This window comes from Takifugu flavidus, chromosome 12 (genome assembly GCF_003711565.1).
Source record: "Takifugu flavidus isolate HTHZ2018 chromosome 12, ASM371156v2, whole genome shotgun sequence".
NCBI lineage: Eukaryota > Metazoa > Chordata > Actinopteri > Tetraodontiformes > Tetraodontidae > Takifugu > Takifugu flavidus.
The window spans coordinates 10804397-10826719 of record NC_079531.1 but is presented as its reverse complement, the minus strand read 5'-3'; the positions used below and the strand labels follow the sequence as shown (position 1 = coordinate 10826719).

The 22323-nt window shown below is 45.7% G+C and overlaps 3 protein-coding genes across 3 annotated transcripts; 1 reads left to right on the top strand and 2 right to left on the bottom strand.

The window, feature by feature from the left end:
- Positions 1-463: 463 nt before the first annotated feature.
- On the bottom strand, positions 464-12336 carry rsf1a (remodeling and spacing factor 1a). Its single transcript, XM_057049346.1, has 17 exons — positions 12118-12336; positions 10926-11017; positions 10445-10537; positions 10147-10352; positions 9867-9991; positions 7313-8531; positions 7063-7216; positions 6790-6987; positions 6539-6643; positions 6261-6340; positions 6130-6178; positions 5390-5499; positions 5126-5190; positions 4354-4519; positions 3632-3864; positions 3357-3548; positions 464-2935 (listed from the first exon to the last, which is right to left on the bottom strand). The coding sequence occupies exons 1-17, from the start codon at positions 12269-12271 to the stop codon at positions 2280-2282; spliced, it is 3897 nt and encodes a 1298-aa protein (XP_056905326.1). The 5' UTR covers positions 12272-12336; the 3' UTR covers positions 464-2279.
- A 1086-nt stretch (positions 12337-13422) lies between these two features.
- clns1a (chloride channel, nucleotide-sensitive, 1A) lies at positions 13423-17311 on the top strand. The gene is made up of 7 exons (XM_057049348.1): positions 13423-13840; positions 14079-14215; positions 14858-14995; positions 15701-16063; positions 16470-16640; positions 16766-16832; positions 17045-17311. The coding sequence occupies exons 1-4, from the start codon at positions 13722-13724 to the stop codon at positions 15928-15930; spliced, it is 624 nt and encodes a 207-aa protein (XP_056905328.1). The 5' UTR covers positions 13423-13721; the 3' UTR covers positions 15931-16063; positions 16470-16640; positions 16766-16832; positions 17045-17311.
- A 1101-nt stretch (positions 17312-18412) lies between these two features.
- On the bottom strand, positions 18413-20698 carry aqp11 (aquaporin 11). The gene is made up of 3 exons (XM_057049347.1): positions 20001-20698; positions 19593-19709; positions 18413-19362 (listed from the first exon to the last, which is right to left on the bottom strand). Exons 1-3 carry the CDS (start codon positions 20596-20598, stop codon positions 19262-19264), a joined length of 816 nt encoding a protein of 271 aa, XP_056905327.1. The 5' UTR covers positions 20599-20698; the 3' UTR covers positions 18413-19261.
- Between the last annotated feature and the right edge of the window lie 1625 nt (positions 20699-22323).

Below are 22323 nucleotides of genomic sequence, written 5' to 3'. Positions count from 1 at the left end.
TAAATTAGTGTCAGAAGTAGGGCCACTGGGCCGTGTTTACAGTCAGAACTGTTATAAAGTTCACAGATAAATTTAAAAAAGACAAAACATAACAAAATCATAGTTGCTGGTCTAAATTTATATGCAGTAGAATTCTTGTGTGACAATTCTGTTTTCAAACAGCTTAAATCCTTGCTATACTAAATCCATTTTATTTTTGTCAAAATTGTGATTTTTTTTTACCTAACTTTTTTATTTCTTCTCTACAATAAAGTAAAAATTCAGGCTTAGTGTTGAATATTTGTACCAGTAATAATTCATTTTCACAGTTTTACTACCTTAATATATGAGATGCATATGTTACAGCAGGATTATGGCAGCACTAACTATCATCAGCAATATATGTAGCTTAATCTGAAAATGATAATTCATCTCAAATCACCTCAAAAAACTACCATTTGAAAAAGAAAGGTTGAATCAGATGGACACTTTTCCGCATGAAAATTTTAATTCTGAGTTTAGAAGACAGCACAGAGACAACACTTGTTATCGAATAAACTCCACATCTTTCCTACCAGCTTGATTAGGTCAGTTTGGAGAGAGGAAGGTTGTGCACTGGAAACAGGAGGACACAGCTCAGGCGACACAGTAACCGTGTTCCGAGTGGACGAGGGCAAAGAGCTGCTTCCCTTCTGCCCAATGAGACCGAGACTTTTCTAAAAGAGCATTTCTCAGAACAACTGATGTGGATACTCTCAGGCTGGTGTGGCAGCTGCAGAAACTTGCCTCTAAACTGGTCATCGGTGCCAATTTTACCACTGAAATCCAAGTCAAAATAAAATCTTGTTCCTTCTTATAAAATGTTATGGTTAAAATAAAACTTTGAAACTAAAAACACAGGGTTGGCTAAATTCGGCAGCATTTCGATAGCAAACGCTGCTCTCATTTCACAATAAGTCTGTTTTAAAGTAAAAGCAGTAAACCTCTGATGAAATGGCAGTCAATATATTACCAAGCCACACGACACTCACGGCAACATGTCTACTCCAAATAGAAAATATAACATATCATTTACAGTAGAACTAAGAGGTGGCCAGCTATTATCTGTACAGAACAGGCAGAGTATGTACAACCCAGCCGAGCAAACGATTAGCCAATTTCAGGAGATTTTTATCTTCACAACATGGAGAAGCATCGATGGAGCCGTGTGAGGGGGTTTGTTCCATGGAGGCTGTAACAAGGAACGGATGATGGAACTTGCTCATTTTAAACAGTATATAGTCAGTGTGGCCCGTCTGGATAAGGCAATCACTGCGCGATGAAGATAAAACCGCCCAAATTCTTTCAATTCCTCAGTGTTCGCCGTTTTCACATGTTCCCTGGACCAGTAAAGTACAAATACCACCCTGAGCATCAAACAGCTGCGATGTGAATACGGTCAAATGCAAGAAAGACAGGTTGTAGCAAAGGGGTGATCCACGAGCTGGGCTCCTGGACAGATTACAATAATGAAATTCACTTTAGCATGAACATTTAAAGCCTAATAAAGGCAGAGCTCCATCCGTGAGTCAGTAATCTTGTGGTAAATGCGATGGATTTGACGTGGTGGTGACTAAAGTGCTATGAAAATGACAAAAATGCTTGAGATTGTGGCGTTCTAGCAACCGCAGACCATCATCCCGATGAACAGGCCCAGCAGGAGCATGTTCATAGGTCACGACAACAGGCGTGTTTCCACTGCAGACGTCCCTGGTCAATACTGGGGGCAGGAACTTTACAGGAAGCATTCTGTGAGAGCAGTTGTGTCTCCCCCGCGGAGTGGGACCCCCCCGGTGGCGTCGCGGGTTTCGATCGTGGCGTCACAAAGCAAAAAATGATTAAGAAAACAGCGGTAATGAGCTAAACGCGGAAGGAGCTGTGGCCATGTTCCAAGAGGAGAAAGCCCCTCAAAGGATTTGAAAATGCTCGTTTCTGTGATTTCTGGTGCCCGATCCAAGTACCCCCCCTGGATCGGGGACTCGGCTAGGCCCTGTAAAAGGTCTTAATAATGGTGGGGAGGTTCCTATTAAATTGACTCTAATGTCCCTGCAGTGGAAACGTGCCAAACCTCTGCTGACAGATAAAGTGCTTCATCCTGCCGCCACATTGTTTCAGAGGTGAAGGTTGAATGGAAGCGTGCACGAGAGCGAGCGCGACGGTCGATCAGAACAGTGATTCGACGCAGACGTTTACAGATGTTGGGGGTCGGCTGCGGGTAACAAGGCATAGAAGTGGAACGACAAAAGGACACGGAGATGCCATCACGAGCGCGGACTGTTCTGGGCCGAGTTTAACGAGTCTCTGTGGCTCCGCCCCTTCTCCCGCTCTTCCTCCTCTTCTGAACGTAAGGGGCCGTTGAGGATGCTCTGTCCGTCTACATCTGCACTGTCCGGGAAGTTCAGGGTCCAATGCGAGCGGTGTAGGACCAGGCTACATCCCTGCCCTTTTTCCTGAGCATCACCGACATGTCTGCTGTCGGCTCTCTCCTCCGCCACCAAAGAGTTTTTCGTCTTTTGTCTCGCTTCCTCTTCCTCCTCCTCGTCGTCAGAGTCAATGCGGTTGAGTCTTTTGCGGACGGGGCGGTCCTCGTCGGAGGACGAGTCCGACTCCGACTCCTCTTCCGACTCCTCCTCCATGCAGCGCCGCCGCTTTTTCAGCATTTGTGCGAGGCGCTGGCGCCGCTGCTGGGACAAGATCTCCCTCCTCTTCCCCCTGCCCATCCTCTCCGGCTCCTCCTCTTCCCTCTTCAGTCTCGTCCATCTGTCTAGGTCCTTCTTTTTCCTTTTCAGCCACCTGCCCTGGCCTCCGACCTCCTCATCTTTACTTCTCCTCTGCTGCTCCTTTCTCCTCTTTTGCTCATCTACCGCTGCATCCTCGTAGTCGTCCTCCTCATCAGAGTCTCCAGAAGAAAGTGGTGCTACGCAAAGACAAGAGGACAAAGGGTCATATGCTAATCCTCCTTAACTATCAAAAATACAGGCCTATGCATAAAGCAGTCACTGAATACTACAGAGGAGGATTAGGGACATTTTTAGAAAATATACTGCAGGTGCAAAAGGTTTCTGGGCCCTTTGGCTTCCTCCCAAGTACCTCAAGACATTCAAAGAGAAAAATCTGTCTATTCTATCCCGTCCTCATGTGTAAATGTGAGGTTTGGTTCTATTTTGGCCCTGTGAGCTGTAGCCCAGAATGGAGATTACTTCTTAAGGTGGCAGAGAACATGTGAGGAAGGTTCCTCTGGGGCTTCTGTACAGGAGGTGGTGGCAAACAGACAGATATTTTGGGAGTCGATGATGATCAGAGCTATAAAGGTTATTAACGGTTATTAACGGACGAACCATCGCTGTAATCGCTGGACAGATGCTCCTCTCGGTGCCGTCTGTGGAGGCTGACTTTGCGCCTTTTGGCGGACGCCCGCGAGTTGTCCGATGAATCGGAGACCTCGCAGTAGTTGACGTCCTGGCGCTGCCCCCGTCTCAGGCCCCGCCTCTTTTTGTCAGAGTCACTGTCGGTCATGTCGCTGCACCACTCTGCGAGAGACGAGGGCGAAAAGGCAAAGGTTAACGGGACGGTAACGCTAACCCTCGCCACGACCCCACCCGCAAATACTCGCCCATTTCTTCCTCGCTGTCGTCCTCCTCTTCCTCGGAGGAGCACCTCCGCCTCCCTCGCTGCCACTTCCTGGCCTTGCGCTGGGTTTGGATGGGTTTGCGTTTACACGACCCCCTGGAGTGGGCCGTCCGTCTGGAGTGGGCCCTGCTGTCCACGCTGCCGATGTCGCTGCCAGCATCTTCATCTTCGTCATCATCATCTGCCACTGACGCACCGAAATCTTCATCCTCTGAGCTTTGGATGGGAGGAAATGAGCCAAATGAAGAGTGACAGAAAGAGAACGTCAGAGTCTTGGAAAAAAACAAAGCACAATTTCAGCCGAGAGCGCTGGTAAAAGCGTTATATTTAGTTCTTTTTCAGTCCTAACAAAGTAAAATATACAAAAACATCTTTGTTACAATCCATCATGTCCTTGTTTAAACAAGTTTAAATGAAATATTTGATGACTTTCTATCAAAAGTGATATATTTACTTTTATACATCAACTATAGGGTAATTAAGTTTGGGTTTTTTCTACAACTCTTCTTCTTCCTTGATGATTTTTTTTGTGTCTCTTGATTTTAAAGACCATTTTTCAGATGACTCAAACTGCACAGATATATAGTTGATGATTAAATACTCATAAAACTATCTGAACTCTAATTTGTAACTCATTATGAACGGCTCTAACTTAAAGAGCTTTATTTAAAGAGCTTTTGGGGGCCGTCTGCACGCTGTGATCACCTGTTGCTGAGCAGAAACTCGTCTTCACTCTCTGCCGGTGTGCTATCGCCCTCCAGGTCGTTGAATCGCCGCCTCTTCCTGTTGATGGCAGGACACGTCTGGCTTCGAATGGGCCGCTGACTCTCTCTGTTGTCCTCTGAGAAGTTGGCCAAGTCTTTGCCGCTTCCTGCTCCAATATCAAAACGGTTCCCATTATTTCTGCTGTGATTTTTGATATTAGCTGCCAGCACAACACTTGTCCCATTTTAAGAATAATACATTTTCTAAAAAAACAAAAAACAAAAAACTGGTTCTTCTGTAGAAAGAGCAGGATCCTGGCTCAGTGTAAAGACCTCAACTCTATCAGGAGATGGGTGCAGCAAGACTCAGATGGATTTAAATATAAATATTAATTGCTCTATTTCCCTGCCAGGACCTGTCGGTGAGCTGTCCGCCCTTCTGCTGCTTATTTTCTCCCCCCAGCCACCAGGCCACGGGGAGAGAGCTGAAATGGGCCTGTTAGAGCGCAGTTTAAGATTTATACAACAAGATTTTAGCAAGACATCCTCAGAGAGTTGACTTTTTTATGTGCTCTTGTGAGGACATTTTGGCTGGGTCAAACATCAAAGAGCTGTTTGAGAGTTCAGACAAGGTTTGATCTGAAGATATTTGATGTGATGATGGGCTTGAAATTGGGAAGTGAGCTGTTTGTGACTATGTGAAGGTGTTGGATGTGTAGTATAAGATCTAGTGCTAATTTTGTGGGTTTTAATCCCCCAAATTGTCCACTCACCGTCACAGAGCTCCCTGATGTCCTCCTCTATAGCCTCATCAATAGCATCATCAAAATCATCAAACCTGCCAAAGACAGACACAGAGTTACGGTACATTAGTGTTTTTATGGGCCAAACTTCACCGTAGTTCATCATCTGTTCATCATTTGAACTGATACAAGCCATCAAACCAACAACCAAAAGCAAGCCCCCACGTTAGCAGCAGTAATTAGAGATGACATCATGCTCTGTATCTAGTTACAGATGCTGACAGTCCCACCGACCTGTAGCTGATGTGCTTTCTGGTTCTCGTTGACCTCCGTCCCAGACCTTTGTTTTTTTTGGATTTGATTTTTGCCGACGTCTCGTCCTTCTCTTCGTCTGCGTCTCCGTCCTGAAAACAGCAAATCAACCCGTTTATTGATGCACACGAAGTGACAGAAACAAGAACGTGATTCTTGTTTCTCAACTCACATGAACTTTCAAACAACACACTCGTGTCACTGCATTAACTTGTATTAAAGGTGGACAAAGCTGTGCTCTCCCATTCAAAATAAAGCCAGCCTGAACTATCCACTAATTCAACAACAATAATGGTTCTATATCACCTCTTTATCACCCAAATTCAAATGAATGAAAAAGTTTCAAAGCACATTTCAATATATCTTTCATCAAGAGCTTCATATTGTATGAAAAAAAACACTTAAACTCTGTGCTGAGACAACAGAATTGGTCTCAGTATTAAAGGAAAACAGGGAAAAAATTTAAAACAAAATTACAGTGAATAAGTTGCAGTTTACAGCCGGGTGAATATCATGATGTGTCCTTGTTTGATGGTTTGATATTTGGTGAAATGCCTGTATTGTGATAACATAACACACATTTTATATCCAGAAGACAAGCAGAGAGAAGATTAACAGTGTTTTTCTTGTCATTATTGCCCCTGGATGCTATGATGTGATGCCTACATGGTGAAAGTCTACATTTCTGTCATTAACAAACCCAGATTCTGGCCTCCACTCACCCGGATGATGTTCTCCTCGCTGATTCCCACGTACACCAGCCTCTCCCTCCTGGAGTGAAAGCAACAGCAACATGAACAACCACATCACTTAGTCTCCCCGCGGTACAACCACCACGCGTGTTGGCCTTCACCTCCTCTCCGCGCGCTCTTTTTTCTTCAGCGCGCTGTCCAGGTTGTGCAGCTGCTCCTCCAGCTTCTCACACAGCAGCTTCTGAGCGGACGACAACCAGACGGCACAAAAAGTTAAACGACACCTACGTGTGTTTTTGTAATCAACATCTTTCTTTTCACTCCAGAACATCTCCTACGCGGCTCCCACGCTTGCTAAAAACTGCGTTCTGGTCAGGTTACGGCTCATTAGTCGTGTCCAGGTGACATCGGTATTGTCTGTTGCACACATACAGCTTACATGCTGGCAGGGCGGACAGAACCACTCTCCGTCTGGAATCAGCATGAGTGGCGGCCTCAAGCAGGCGGTGTGGTATCCGCTATCACAAGAGTCACACAGCAAAATCTGGAGGGGGGGGGACCACAGACAAATATAGATATTTGAAACAAAACATCGCCATGACGTGGCTTTTTAAATGCAGGTCTTTGCTGGCGGCACAAGACATCTGACATGATAATGCGACGGCTTCCTCAAAGTTGATCCGTTCTCACCAGTTCGGGGTGGTTGGGCAGACCACAGTGACTGCAGGCGTCCTCTATTGGATTTTCTTCAGACTTACAAGATTCTTCTGAATTCCCTTCTTCCTGCTCTGCTTGGTTCCCATCTCCTTGTTCCAAGTCTCCTTCTCCGTTCAGCTTTCGCTTCTTCAAGCGGAAATTGGACCAGCGGCGACGGTGTCTCCTTTTACCCTGAAACCACCGCGGCCGAACGGTGAACGAGCAGAAGCAGAAGCTAAAAAGTTCTAGCGGCATGTAACAGATTACCCTCTGTTTCCTGATGTGAGTGACAGAGTCTGCGGTCCCTGGTTTCTTCGAAGCCGAGTCTTGCTCGTCTTCGTCGTCCTCTTCCCTCTCCTCTTCCTCCAGCTGTTTCCGCAGTGGCTTCTTCCTCGTGTTCTCTGCTGCCTTCGAGCTGGGCCTACAGGTGGACAAGAAGGTTCACGTGTCTTTATTAACATGAACTAAAAGGACATTTTCCCAGGTGTGTATGAGTGTTTTCCAGCGCGTCACACACCTGCAGATCCTTGCAGATCTTCGCAGGGGCATGCCTTCATCCTGCACATCCTGCTTGCCTTCTTTCTCCTGCCTGTCTCCTTTCCCCTTGGACTTGTTTCTGCGCTGGGGGGGGATTTTGATCTTTAACCTGATCCCTTCTTTCTGGAGCTCCGAGAAGGCTTTGTCGGGAGGCCGTCGTTTCTCCTCCGCCTCCAGCCGGCTGTCCTTCACCCCGGCTTTGGTCTCCTCCACCTTAGGGTCCTTCTCCAGGTTCTGTGTAACGGGTGGAACCGTGACAGCCAACTCGACCTCGGGCTCTTCTGACGTCTGGATGTCAGGTTTCTGTTGAGGGCTGGGCTCTCTTTTCTGGTCCAGTTGGTCTTCTCCTTTGGCCGTTTGTTGGTCGGAAGCCTCTAAGGAGCGTTTCACTACGGAAGCATCTACAGAATCCGGCTGTCTCTCGGAGGTTTCAGGCTGATCGGGTTTTGACAGATTAACGTCGATTTCTGGCGCCGCAAGACCCACCATCTCGTTCTCAACAGCTCCTTTCCTGACCAGCACCGTCTGTCGCCTGACCTCCCGCTCATCTTCCGCAACTCTGGAATTCTGAGCGTCCGAACGGGACCTGTGTGGTTCTTCCGGCTGGGCGCCGAGAACTCTGTGATGCTCGGAGGGGCTGCAAATGACACCTACGTGACCCACGAGCCCGATGACTCCGTTTTGTCCCTCTCTGTGGGGCAGGGTTTGGGATGTTCTCCCGCTGGCGAGGTCCTGCCTTGGCGTCGTCACCGGGACTTGCTGTTGCTGGGAGGCAGCCTGACCAGCGATCGAGTCGGACGCGTTCCCCTCTCTCGCGCTGCCGTCTTTAGTCTGAGTCACTGAAGGGTTACAAACAATGATACTGGAACTGTTGGTGCTGGTGTGGTGGTTGCTGTGGTAACTCTCTGCAAGCTTAAGTTCTCTCTTCTTCAGTGGTATCTTCGCCTGCTGGATGCTCTTGACGACCGCTCGCTCTGCCTCTTCCACTTTGTTCATTTCTGGTTTTGTCGTGGTGGAATGAGGCGCCATGACGACCGACACAGAGTTTCTGGGGGCGTCGGCGTTCCTGACTTCCGATTTGATGACGGTCGTGATGGTGCTCACGCGGTTATTAAAGGGGGGGGATTTGCAGCACAACTTCTCCTCTTTCACTTCGGTGCTTTCCAGCTTGATGGGCTGCATCTGCTCCTGCTTTACAACTGCAAAATAAAATACACACAAGTGCACATCAGTACAATACAAAGTCAAGGCATCCAATAGGTCTTTTGGGCGCCAGTAAAGCACCAATATTTAGTGTTAAAGCAGAACTTAAAATAAAAGACAATCCAATCAAACTGAACTAAATTGAAGTCAGTTCAGTCCAGCTGATCTGAACTGAAAACATGGATTACTTTATTCCCTTTCCAGTCTTTCCAGTCAATTTGAAACCTTCCTTCCTGGAAATTGAAGTCACAGTTCTCGATAGCCGGGGGCTTCTGACCTCTCCAGCAGTCGTTTTTAAAGTGGAGGCCGAGGTTCATAATAATAAATGTGTAATACAGGATGATGACATTTGATTTATTTAGCTATTAAAGTACAAATATTAGTGCAAATCCTCGCTGAAAACGCAGCACCTCAGCTGAATTGTAGTTTGTGATAAGTTATTTTGGGCTCTAAGACAGGGAGCTACTGCAAACAGAACCAACCTGGGTAAACTAAATTTCTCAAGCATTAAGGCAGCGTAAACAAGGTACGGATCCATTGGGATGATTATCCCAAATGCAGGTCAGAGACGCCAAAAGCCAACAAGATAGCTGTCAAATTCCAAAAGAGCTGCAGCAACAGTGAAGTGACCACTCTAATCAAACAGAAAACCAGGAATCTATGTGCTACTATGCAAGACTCAGACTCTCTCAGCAACCAGATGGGGGCTGGTATTGAAGGGCCGCTACTTTATTTCAGTCCGCATCGATAATCATGGGGGCAGTTCTGAATGGTGCCTGTAGTGTCTAAAGGGACAGTTCTGTCTTGTTAAAACATGTTGACAATAGGCCAGAATAATTATCTTCATGATAATGATCAGATACACTCAAAGTTTTCCCAATTACGCGTTATTTTGTGTCTAATATCCCTTTTGTGGAACAACACCGCCACCTACCGACCAGCTCTAGTATTTCTAGTCACTTGGTTCTTTGAATAATCTTTATTCAAGAAGTGTCAAACAGAAAGTGTCAAACTTCCTCATCATCATCACTCAAAAGCCCACCTCAGCATCTGCACAGCTCAGATCCTTACTGGTCCTCAACGGCCACTTTGGCACTGCCCCTTCTCATTCAATGACCACCGCATTTTAAATCAACACACGTGTCAACTCAAAACAAGTTCACAAAATCAGAAACTTACTTTCTATATTTGGGAGGAGCAACTGTATGAGTTACACAACACAGTGCTGAATTTTTCAAGTCAAAATGTCAGCAGAAGAAAGTTATAAATAAATGCTGACATTAAGGCCATGCTTTCCTAAACAGCTCGGGCCTCATTTCCAGTCTACATACCAGTATCTTTCTGCATGGGGCTGATGCCCCCCAGTCCAGCCTGAGTCTGCTCCTGCTCCTGCGTCGTGCTTGGATTCACCTGCGCCTTCAAGAGTTCCAGAGCGTCGGCCAGGTCGTTACGTGACCTGAAGCGAGATTGAAAGGTCAAAAGGACTATTACAAAGGACTAATTAAGGATATAAACAAGGAAAATACAGGAAAAGGATGCAAAAAGCAGCTCCAATTGCAAATTTAGTGCTGGTTTATATGTATAAAGATACAAAAGGGATGCTGGAACTACCTCACGATGCACGTCCACGTGGACCCGTCTAAATCATCCTGCTCCTCTGTGTATAACCGGATATTCTGCTCGTGGTCCAGCTGAAGCCAGTACAACAAGCCCTGCCGGTCCCGGCCTACAGGCTGCAGCCGCATCCTCTCCGGGTCCTCCTCATTGATCGCCGTCTTGAACTTCAAGTTCTCGTCAAACTGACACTCGCACAGGTACTAAAGGGCGACACAACAGGTGTGGAACACAACAACAGCAGATGAACAAGGCCCTTGAGTCTTGTGTTGGAGAAATTAGGCTGAACTGGTACCTTAAGTATGCCGGATTTGCACTCCATGGACATTTCCTGATACCCCTTCTGCTCCAGCTCCCACGCCCAGGTGTTGTTGAGATCCTGGCAAACCTACAGGAAACAATTGCATCCATGACTGGGTCGCCGGGAGATCGCCAAAGCTCACCGAGCGGACGGCACTATACTTCAAAACCTGTTTGAGATTCAAATGCAGCGCATGGCAAACGTCTGTGAAGGTGGACGTTAATATCAATCGCTAGCGTTTTTCAGGTTTCACCTCTTGGGGAGCGTAAGAGAAAGAGCAGAATTATCTTTAGGGTGAGGGTTGACTGAATATAGCTGCATTCCCAAGGACAACTGCGCTTCCCTGTATCACTTTCAGGGTTTGGGAGACGGACAAGACACATCGGAGGATCTGCGCGTCTGAGCTGACGTTTCCTCGCGTCCGGTGAGGCGAGTTGGGATAAAAACGGCACACAAACGGCGGGACAGTACTCACCTTAGCCAGGTATTTCTCCCAGCGGTCAGTGGTCACAGACTTCCCCAGCTTCCTGAGCAACTTGATGTGCAGCTCCACAAGAGGTTTGGGAACTACAGTGGTTAGAAGAGAGAAGAGTTTAACACAAACACATCACGCTCTCTTATACCAGAGCTGTAGCTCTACACCACCTCCAGATGTGTGCAGGTGTTTAATCAACAACTATAAATTAGAGACCTATAAATTACCACACGTGGGGGGGGGGGGGGGGGGGGGCGCGAAATTGATCCCCTGAAATAAGTTTCTACGTCACATCATCAAAACAAATGAACCCTGAAAGGGACTGTTGCCATGCAATAATCATTTAATAACGGAATAACCGCTAACGATGCGGCTATAGCGGGCGCCCAGGCGCGGCTGATAACAGCCAAGTTTCGCTTCCTAAACACGTTTGACCACCATAAAACATCGCGGTGAACCAGCCGTGGGGCTCCGTGGAGCGGATCGAGCGAAAGTCGAGCGGCTCGGTGATGCTAGCTACTTAGCCAGCGGCTGGAGGTCCTACTGCGCTTGTGCACGTTTGACATCCGCTCCAGCGTTGGCCGAATAACCGTCCGGTCGTTAGGTCGCATCAGCCGCACAATGTGCTCCGAAAGGAAGGGGGGGGGGGGGGTACAGGAGTTCCACCGCACATGAACATAAAGATGCTGATGTTGGTCAAATGGGACAGTCTGGCTGGCAGGGTAGGCCGGTGGGTGGGGGGGGAATCCCACCTGACAACAGTGTTTGCTAGCTGCTGCGCTGCATCATGGCTCCCACTCTGGTGTGAACAGCAGCCCCGACAACATCGTCGACGAGCTGTCACAAGAAAACATTCGCAGCCGACTTGTGTTGTTCGGCTCGGCTGTGTCGGAAACTTTAGCTCCGACACGCTGGTAGCCGAACTGTGTTAGCTTCCGAGTGTGTTCTCCGCTCATTTCTGTCCGAACGTCCATCTGGAAACTTCTCACCTTTGGCGGAAGAAAAACCAAGCGAATCCTCAAACAAGCGGCGAAACGCGCGATGGATGTCATATATTCCTACCATATCTGCCCCGCTGACTGCTATTTTTTCCTCCATTATCAGAGAAATGGTGGCGGACGCCTTCGGTTTCTAGTGTCGCAGCTTTCTACACTTCCTAGCTCAGGCAACAACAACACGGGCGACCTCTCACCTGCGGTTGTGTCCCGCAGATAGCGCTCCATCTGCGGGAAAGTCACCTCCGGGAGATCCAGGGCACCCCCGTAGCGCTCCAGGAACGAGCAGACCTCCGCGAAGCTCGGGCAGAGCGCCGGGCCGGAGCTCCTTAGCACCACCGGAGCCGACATCTTTCCAGGCGGAGAGAACAGGAGGGGAGGGCTCGGTACAAGGATGCGAATGAAATGAATGAAGTGTCGTCTACCGGTGTCAAGCTGCGCGCGAGAGAGGCGCCACTTCCGGTGGGGACCTAGAAAATAAAAGCGCTCCGAGCGACGCTGCTTCGGCTTCATGCACGAAGATATTGTCGTGCACGAATCATTGTTATTTGTCTTGATCTAATACTTCCTCGACTTTATTCATTGTTGTGTGTTTTTTGTTCATTTTTATTGACTTTATTGGAGCATTTCACATCAGTCAGTGTAAGAATTGTAATGAAAAAAAGATGGTAAGAGGGGAAAAAGGTCAGTATGGGGGAGGGGGGAACCCTATAATATCTTTGGTATGTCGACCTTGACTTTGCTGGATTAGTGTCATCATTTCTGATTAGAAGTGGTTGATTATTAAATCACTGTTTGTATTTTTTAGTTTTTATGGATGAAATCCAGAAACTCCTTAAAAATCAAGGATAAAATAAACCTAAAATAAATCAAATGGATGCTAGAGTTCTGTCACCTACGTAATTCTGAACACATTTGTGGTATTAGACGTTCAGGGAAGAACGTGAGAATGAGCTCACCAGGAAAATATAAAGGCTCACCGTGGCAACTAACAAACTCTGATCACAGAAACTAATGTAGTAAAGTTTAAGAGTAAAACAAAATAAAACATAAACTAATGCATAATGATAATCCAATAGGGTTATAACTGCTGGCTGTTGACAGACCAGTCTTGCAGGCCAATAAATGTCCCTGATAAGGCTGGAGGCCACAACCTCAGGAGGATAGTCAGTAGCCCCCTGACTCAAGACCACCATCTATGATCTACATGGCAGGAGAGGACAAGGCGCTGTTCATGGGGCTCCACTATGCTGACATGGAACATAGATGTGGGAATCTTTGAATTCGGGGTATAAATAAACCCAAGGATAAATAACTTTGGACAAAATGGAGGGACCTACGATTACCTGCGTTACAAATGATTCATATACTGTACATTTGTGTAAACGCGAAATATACACTGCATAACCAAAAGGATTTTGGAAGCTTTGCAAGATGCGGTGGGGTTGGCCAGTAGGTGGCGCTGCTACACCAAAACTACACCAACTCACGCTGATAAAAGAAGAAGAAAAAGAAGGCGAAGAAGAAGACGCGCGTCGGCGGAAGCGTTAATAAACGAAACAGCGGTTTTTTAATCGGCCAATGCGCGACTTGATTTTCACTCGTTTATCAGCTTTTACCTAATGCATGCAGTACTTGTTATTAATTAGTTAATTAGTAAATCCCACCGACATCTGCGCCGTTGCTGTAACATACCCCAAAGCTGTGGCGTTACCGATTAGAGGAAAGTCGCCAAAGTTCGAGCTTCGTGGCTCGAGGAAAAGAGTCATTTTCTCCCAAAAGTCCGCTGGTTTGACCTACAATGGGGCTCCTGAAAAACCTCGTTCCTCCCACCGAGGGAGTGCGACACGAACAGCCCGAGACTACGGTGGAGGTGGACGGCCAGAAGCTGGGCAGCGGCACGCTGTTCGTAGCTGAAGCGTAAGTAATGCACATGGCGCTAACCCCCAACATTGGCTATAGATTCCTGTTACAGATGTATTATTCTTATGGATATGAGGCTAAATCAGCAGCCTCAGTTTTTTAGGCTTTGTTTTGAAGCTGCTACACTTTGTCGAATACGCGGCGATCATAGTTGGTTTTAATCATCTCATGATTTGATCAAGCGGGCCTCCGTCGTCAAAACCAATAGAAATAAATGTTGGTTTCTGCTCCTTAGGCTTTTGTCGTGGTTCGATGGCTCAGGAATGGGTTTCTCGCTGGAGTATCCCACCATCGGCCTGCACGCCATCTCCAGAGACACCAGCGCTTACCCACAGGAACACCTGTATGTCATGGTCAATGGAAAGCTCTCAGGTCAGGCTCAAACCATGCATGAGGATGTATTTATGGAGCCAAATCACGATTATCACCTCCTGAACACTGACAGATGCACGTGTGTTGATGCTTGTCCACATTTCTATCACTTCACTACTGCTGCTAAGCATCATGATTTCATGATTATTGAAACCAATATTATAGTAAAATACGATTCAAGGCCTTTTGAACCTCAGACCCCTTTGAATCTTGCACCAGATCTCCTTTTGGATTCCAGTAGGACCCTAAATTTGCGCATATATCCTTAAGGACCAATATCACTTGAGCTCTCTGGTGGTGGAAACTGTTAGTCATTGTTAATAATAATAATAATACAGTCCAGAATCTTCATTCAGGGATCTTGATAATTAAAAAGTCCCCGAGTCTGCTTCCTCTCCAAACCCTTGACTGATTTCTCCTACAGAGGAGGATTTCTTTGTCTATTTTTTTAAACTATCTTTTGGTGAGAATATATGGAAAACCATGTGACACATTCCTATTTATTGGAAGAGGCACGCCGTCCGATGTGTCTGAACGCCTGATTTTGTTGCAGAAATATTTAAAATACATTTTTTTCAGTGGAAAAAAACACTCCAGGTTAAGAAATGACCCAAAGCTGATGTTGATGTGTTCTCCTCCCAGATGAGAATGAGGCAGAGATGAGGGAAAAAGCAGCCGGGGATGAAGCTGACAGCGGTAACAGCGACGATGACGGCGATGATGATGATGATGACGGGGTGATCACAGAGGTTCGATTTGTGCCGAGCGACAAGGCGGCACGTGAGTGATCCCACTAAAACTGATGACAACCGGATGTTTCACAGAATCCCACTGGGATATTCTCATATTCTGAAAGTATTTTAATTCAGTTTTATAAACTTTGGATGCTTTAAATGGTCAATCACAGTATTGATAAGATTTAATACACATGTAGATGTGTGATGGCTCTGATTTTATTCCATTTTTATGCCTCAGATGAGCAGAGCTCTGCTGCTTTTCTGTATGTTGTCTTTAAGAGAACGGAATGGTAGATGCAAAATGGCTCTCCAGTGGCATAAAGTATTGCACAGTGTCATTTCTTCCAAGTAAATCTGCTGGTGTGAACTCTTTTGGAATTCCTGGGAGTGTTTAGGTTCAGCTGAAGGCTTGACTGGTCCACGTCAACATGTAGATGGCGTTCCGATAAAGGAAATGCACGTGGAAATATTGAAGCAGTCTAGAAGTAAAAAGAAGAGTTCTAAAATGCCCAATGACCCCAAGTGCATCTGGGTGTTGCCAGATTAGTGAAGGAGGCGGTGACGCTGACGCCACAATGTGTTGACCTCAACCCAGAAGCAAATATGTGGCAGAACTGGAAAACATGTACATGCCGGGGGAGGGGGGGGTCGTTCACAGCGCTCAGCTTTAGGCATGTAAACGCACAAGCACTCATTTCTGTTTAATTAACTCCCGTTAATAAGTGCCCAAACGTGTGTGTTTTTACAGTGGAGTCCATGTTCTCAGCCATGTGCGAGTGCCAGGCCCTTCACCCAGACCCGGAGGATGAAGACTCCGACAATGACTTTGAAGGAGAGGAGTACGACTTGGAGGGGGCCGGTATGGGGGAAACATTCCAACACACACCCAACACAACACACACACAAACACACATAACTTCAACAGTAGAAATTTGCTTTGTTTGCATGGAACTTACCAGCCACCAGGACAACTTTTAATTGTTAATGTAGAGTTATTTGAAACAAATAAGTATTCTGTGTAATTGAGTCATTTGGACAGACAAGGCTGACACTCTTTTCTCTCTATGATCCATCTCCATCCTGTCTGTTTGGCATCGGACTGCAGAGGCAGGTAAGATCTGCTACTGGTTTTAAAATAACTCCTGCCTTCATGTAGAGCATCGGCGAACTGCCTCTTACGTGTCCGCAGCATGTTTGTTGTTGCTAAATGTAACATGATTGTGGCAGAAAACATGTTTATAGCTGGGGTGCTAGTTTAACTGGTGATCAGGCTGCAGCCATATAGTTTGAAAAGGTGTTCTAACATGTTAGGCTTTAGTTGGAACTTCTGACATCAGTACCAGGGCTGATGGGCAAGCGATTTCTCTTTTGGCGAGTTCAATCAGTTGATTTCCATTAAACGTCCAGCAGGCGGCGTGGTTTTCATCTGCTTCCTCTCCTGCTTGGAGAGAACGTAAAAGTTGCTTTAAAACTCTTCCAGTGAGGCCGAGATATTATATATTGTGTTCTGCTACTAGAACACGGCCACGGTGACGTACCGACGTTCTACACCTGTGAGGAGGGTCTATCGGCTCTGACGCAGGAGGGCCAGGCCACGCTGGATAGGCTGGAGGGGATGCTGGCGCAGTCGGCGCAGCCCTTTCACATGGCCGGTGTCCGAACGGAAGAAAACAAAGCTGAGTTTGAAGGTTTGTGTCGAAACACCTTGAGATTTTAGGGCTGTGGCACGTTGAAGGTTGGGAATAGCTTATCATTGCTGCTGCTGATGATATGACCTGTAAGGGTTCTCTAAGAAGGTCGTGTGTGTTCACAGATGGAATGGAGGTCGACGCAGCATCAATGGAACCAGGACAGTTCGAGGATGCAGATGTGGAACACTGGTAAACAAACACAATAGTTGGGCCTTTTAGTTCATTGTCACAGTTGGATCCAAAATCTGCAAATATTAACTCATCATAATGATGGTTTAACATTAAAATCTAACTTCTAGACTTCCTCTAATTAGCTGTTTCGTTTATCGTATTCCTGGTGTTCAGCCAGTTTAATCATCTGTTACTCAGTGGTGTCTTTATTTGTTTCTCTCTCTCTCTAGATGGAAATAATCCTGACGCACCAGTTGCATCATGGAACTGAGGAGAAGCTCTGAGCTCTTATCGCCACTCTCACTGTACTTAACTGGTTTCTCTTCTTGGATCTGGTCCTGTTTTAGTCTTTGGAGCACTTCTCATGTTACTGCTGAAGGCTGTCGATTCAGATTCCTGGATCCTGTTATTATCGACCAAAACTAGACTTGTTTTGTAAGTAATTAGAGAACTTTGTATGATTGTCAATAAATGCATAGGTTTTGTATGTTTTCCAACCTTTTTTTACACTTCTTATCAAAGCGCGGAGGAATCTGCTGACAGGCAAACACACACACACAGATAATCTGCATTTTTCAGCTTTGTCAATTTATAGTCAAAGTCCGACGGAGTCATTTTAAAAACCATTATTCTTCAGCGTCTCAGCTTTCTGGACGTGCATGCTTCAGTCTCGTGTGCTATTGGACATTAACAACCTTCTAAAAACATTTTAAATATAAATTTCACTATACAGTCATATTATGGCAATAAAACCCTTAATTAGCCTGTTGGGGCTTGTTTAGTTACGACCAAAGGGGATTTTTTTTTATTTTTTTTTTAAAGCTTTATAAACACTCAGAATCCTCTTGTCCCAACAATCAGCAGCCATGGTCCCTCTGAGCATTTGAAACTGAAAACGACGCCCACAAACGAGTATTTTCAGTTACCCATTTGCTCACTTCACAATCCAATTAAAGAACAACAGTGAAGGTCAAAATAAGGCCTGTTGGAAAAGAAGGTCCAGAAAGGTCTGGCAGACTTGGTTTGTGGTTCCCAACAGAGACATTTCATGAAAAGAACAAATTGATAATGAATCTAAACACATCTGGAGATGGATGACTTAAAGAGGAGCAATGGGAAGGACCCAACATGCTTAAAAATGGGTTTACTGTCCCATTTAGAGCCCTTCTTCTGTTATGCTGCAGCCAAAGGTGAAAAGGTGTCAGGCTGCTCCTCTCCCTCCACACAAGGAGGAGTGTGACAGTTTCAGCTGTCCAACAGCTCCCAGCTGATGGGACTCAGCCCTATATGTGCAGCTCCACAGAGCCAGGGGGGACAGAGGTCCTGAGCCGGGCCAGGAGCAGATTAAAATTGTAAAATGGAATAGATACAATCATCTCTTGGCTTTTTTTCTTTGCAGATTAGCAACACATGAATAGTATTTGCTCTTTAAAGCCTGAATATTAATAATGAAGCTGATTCTGGGGGAGAAAACAGCTTTCACTGAAGGCTGAAGATAAAAAGTAATAATACATTTGGTGACAATGCAAGTCAAATAAACAAGCAACTATATAGTAAAGAATTTAGTTGTTTTTTTTAAAAAACAAATCATGCTACACTTTTCTCATATTTTCTTAAATTTATTCAATTTTTAACTCTTGATAAAATACAATTGAATGGTGGAAAAAGTACAAATAAAGAGATGAAACATTTTCACAGGCGATAAAGTCACAGTAAAGCAACACAAACGTACGTACGTTTGCAGGCAGTTGTGCGTTTTCAGTTTCTACCCTCCTCCAAACATTAGCCAGTCAGCATAAACACAGAACTCTGCTCCCTGCAAATATCGGAGCGACCTGAAAGACGTGTTTCCTGCTTGTGCATGCACGAGTGTGCATGTGTGCTCATGTGCAGATGACAAAAAATAATCATCTTAAGTGAAAAGAAAACTGGTTTTAGTTCAAGTATTAATGACTGCATCTATTCTGGTCTCCTGGTGATTAAGAAAAGGTTAAAAACCAGTCAAAAATGTTTAATCCGTTAATCTTTTAACTCCCTACGTTCTGTCCCACGACCTGTCCAGCAGAGCAGCCTCTGCTCGCCTCCAGTAATAATAATGTTATACATGAGATAAATGGAAAAAGACCCCTGAATCTTGGTCTAAACTCCTGTTTCTCACCAATTCGGGGTTTGAAACGGAACTAATCCCACTGATTTACAGCAGATTTGTGCAAACCTGGAAAACTGCTGAATACGAGTGTCTAGCTTTAAACAAGCTAAAATCACAAATGTCCAGTAAAAAAAGAAGAACTGTGCACAGGCCACAAAATAGTCTGTAGACTAAATTACAACTTAGACTAAATTAGACTAAATTAGAACTTCACAAATTGTGCTTTGAAGATTAACGCAGCAGGAGGCGTTCAGGCGTCTTAAACATTGAGGTAAACCTGGAGACACCGAATATTGACTCATGTCATCTTCTTCTTCTTCATTGAAGGATGAAGCTGTGGAGGTTTCCTCGTCATCGCCGGGATGATCTGATCACACATCAGCACCGAGGCCATCATGCCTGCACACAAGATCAACGCGGTTTTAATCTACAGGCGCCACAAAGTGAAGTAAAGTTGCTGCGCAGGTACGTTTTAACGGATACGTGTGCAGCAATTTGGGCTTCAGATAGTTCTAACAGGACAAAACCTGTTTCTGCTCGCTCAGGACTTTGACCTTCAGCACAGCGGAGCGGCCAAAGAGCCCTGGACGGGTCTTAAGGGTGCACGTGAAACCATGATGGCCTCTCACCTATGAGAGGGCTGATCCAGTAGACCAGGCTGTACTCCAGAAAAGTGTTTCCACCGCAGGGGAACTGAATGGAAAAGGCCAGAGCTGGGTTACATACGGCTCCCGTCACTTCTCCACCTAGACACACACACGGCTGTTAGTGAATGTCCAAACACTATATACAGTAAAGTTTCTACAACATTCTACAAGGATATGAAGCATTAAAGTGCTTGAACACTTGTGTTTTGGTCCAAAAGGTGTGTCTCCATCCTAAATCTTGTTATTTTCTACCCGTGAGGCCCTTCTAGGTCGACCTCTAACCCAATAAGTACCGAGAGATTTGTTTTCCTTCTTATCCAACCATTGGACTTTGATTCGGTCCTGTTTGATCAGATAGCCCCGTATCGTGCACGGCGACAGACATCGTACCTGCGTAGACCACTGCGGTGATGATCCCAGCTACCGCGTGTACGCGGTATTTCTCCTTCAGAAGGCTCAGGTGCGTGATGACCATCTGAACCGCAAAGGCGCACAGAAACTCCACGGCGACAGCGTGGGGCAACGGCGCGTTGATGGGGCTAGCGCACCGGAAGCCGAGCAACTTGTGCCGCACGTGCAGTCCAGACAAACCCAAGCCCCACAGCTGCGGCGCCGCGGCACGCGCGGCGGCCGCAGCGGCGAACTGGCACGCGATCTGCCGCAAGGCGCAAGCGCGCGAAATCCTTCGGCGGTACGCGTTCTCGAGAGTGCCGGAGGGGTTCCCCACGGCCCCGCTTAACGTCAGCACGTGTACCACCGTTACCAGGTAGGTCAAGGTGAGCGCGAGCCCGGGCGCTATGCCGCCCACTTCCGACAGCAGTTTCAGCTCGTGCGCGCAGCAGCAGAGTTGGAACGTTGACACGAGCTCCACCGCGTACGACGAGAGGCCGGTGCGCGCGAGAGCCTTCGAGGCGACGCTGCGGGTGACGTGGCTCAGCGCGACGATCCCCGCCACCAGCCCCAGCGATACGAGCACGTCTGCGGCCATGGTCGCGCTCCGGCCCCGGTCCCGAGGAGTGGATCCTCCCGGGGCTCCAGCAGCATATGTACGGCGGAAGTTATGCGCCTTTCCCTCCTCTCTCCTCCCTCTCCGTCAGCTGTGCGGAGGAGAAACTTTGTGCAGTTTAAAAAATAAAAGCACTTATTTTGCAAATGAGTGTGTGGGCTGCTGATACAGTTTTCGGATTGATCATCTTCATTTTCATAAATAAAGCTGAGCTGTGTTGAGGGTCCAGCGTGCAAATAGTTTGACATTGTTTGTTGAAAGAGCAGTTGGATAATTATAAGTATTTCCGGTGGCTTGTTTTTCTTTTGATTACCTATTAAACTGGTATCTTACATTTAAAAAGAAGTTACTCTTCCGGACTCAGATGACCCAGATGTTAAGCAGGAAAACAGCAGCTTCTGTTTTTCCACAATTTTGGTTTCTGATGTTTCTTGTGTGCTTCGGAGACCATTTTTAACAACAATCTGGGGTGCTTGTGTCATGTTCGATGGTCTGTTTCTCTCACTTTTTTTGTCATTGCCTTTTGTTCCTCTTGTTGAACGAAGAGGAATCATAAAAAGAGAGCAATTATATTAAAAAGATGACAGTGAGATTTAATTCTAGTCGAAATGGAACTCAGAGTCTAGCATAATTACATTTATATTACTCCCATGTGTCTGAATGGATAATAAATGATGAAAAACGTGCTTCTTTGCAATATACTTGCCAATTTCTCAATTTAATGAATAACATATTACATAAATATTTAAAAAAAACTCATGAAAACTAAATGATAAAGCAGAATATTACTTCTTGTTATATTTAATGAAAAATCTATTGCTCAAAGATTCATCAACCCTGCAATTGATTTCAAATGAGAACAAAAGTTGTCTCTTAGAAAACATGGACCAGTTCTATTTTCAAAAGAGTAGCTGTCTTCACGGATAGTTCCTACTGTCACTTAATGTCGATTAAGAAGAAATAACAGGTATGTTGAGAGAACCAACAATAGGATATCCAGCAAACACATCATGATTGTTGTTTCTAGCAAATCTGATTATCTTAAATAAACATGTATATTAATAAATACGTTGAACCTTGACTTCTGTGCATCTCTTGTGTGCCCCTGTGCATCTGCCCCAGGCCTCAACAGATCATCCCTGGCTGTCATAGGGGATCTGACCTCACCCATGCTTCTGGTCACCATGGTTACACCATGTGGCACTCCTCCGTTTTGGCTCGATGTCCCATTAAGAATCTAAAATAAGATCCCGGAGCTGCATTTGGTTGACATTAAATATTTTTCAGTGTTATTAACATGATGTGATTTTATGGTTTTTGGGAAGCCTCCTGTTATTGGGCCTTCTGAAAGATCGTCTCTGTGAAGCTACAAACTGTGTTTGGGCTGTTCTAGTCAAACGTACTTTCTTATTCAATAAGACAGCAATGAAATTAGATCCGTCATGTGGTCAGACTTATCTTTAATCCAAGCCACAGTACGACAGCCTTACCATCCTGACCCTGAGATATTTTTAATTTCAGCTCTGAAGTCACACATGTTAAAATCCTGCTGCTTTTGGATGCAATATTAACATCATAATCTACGCATTTGGATAAAGGACACATGAATCATTTTGTATTTGTGCTTTGACTCAAATTAAAATTCTTTGCAGGTTTTTTATTATTACTTTTTTTTATAAGAAAAAGCTTTATGTTTAGTAAGACTAT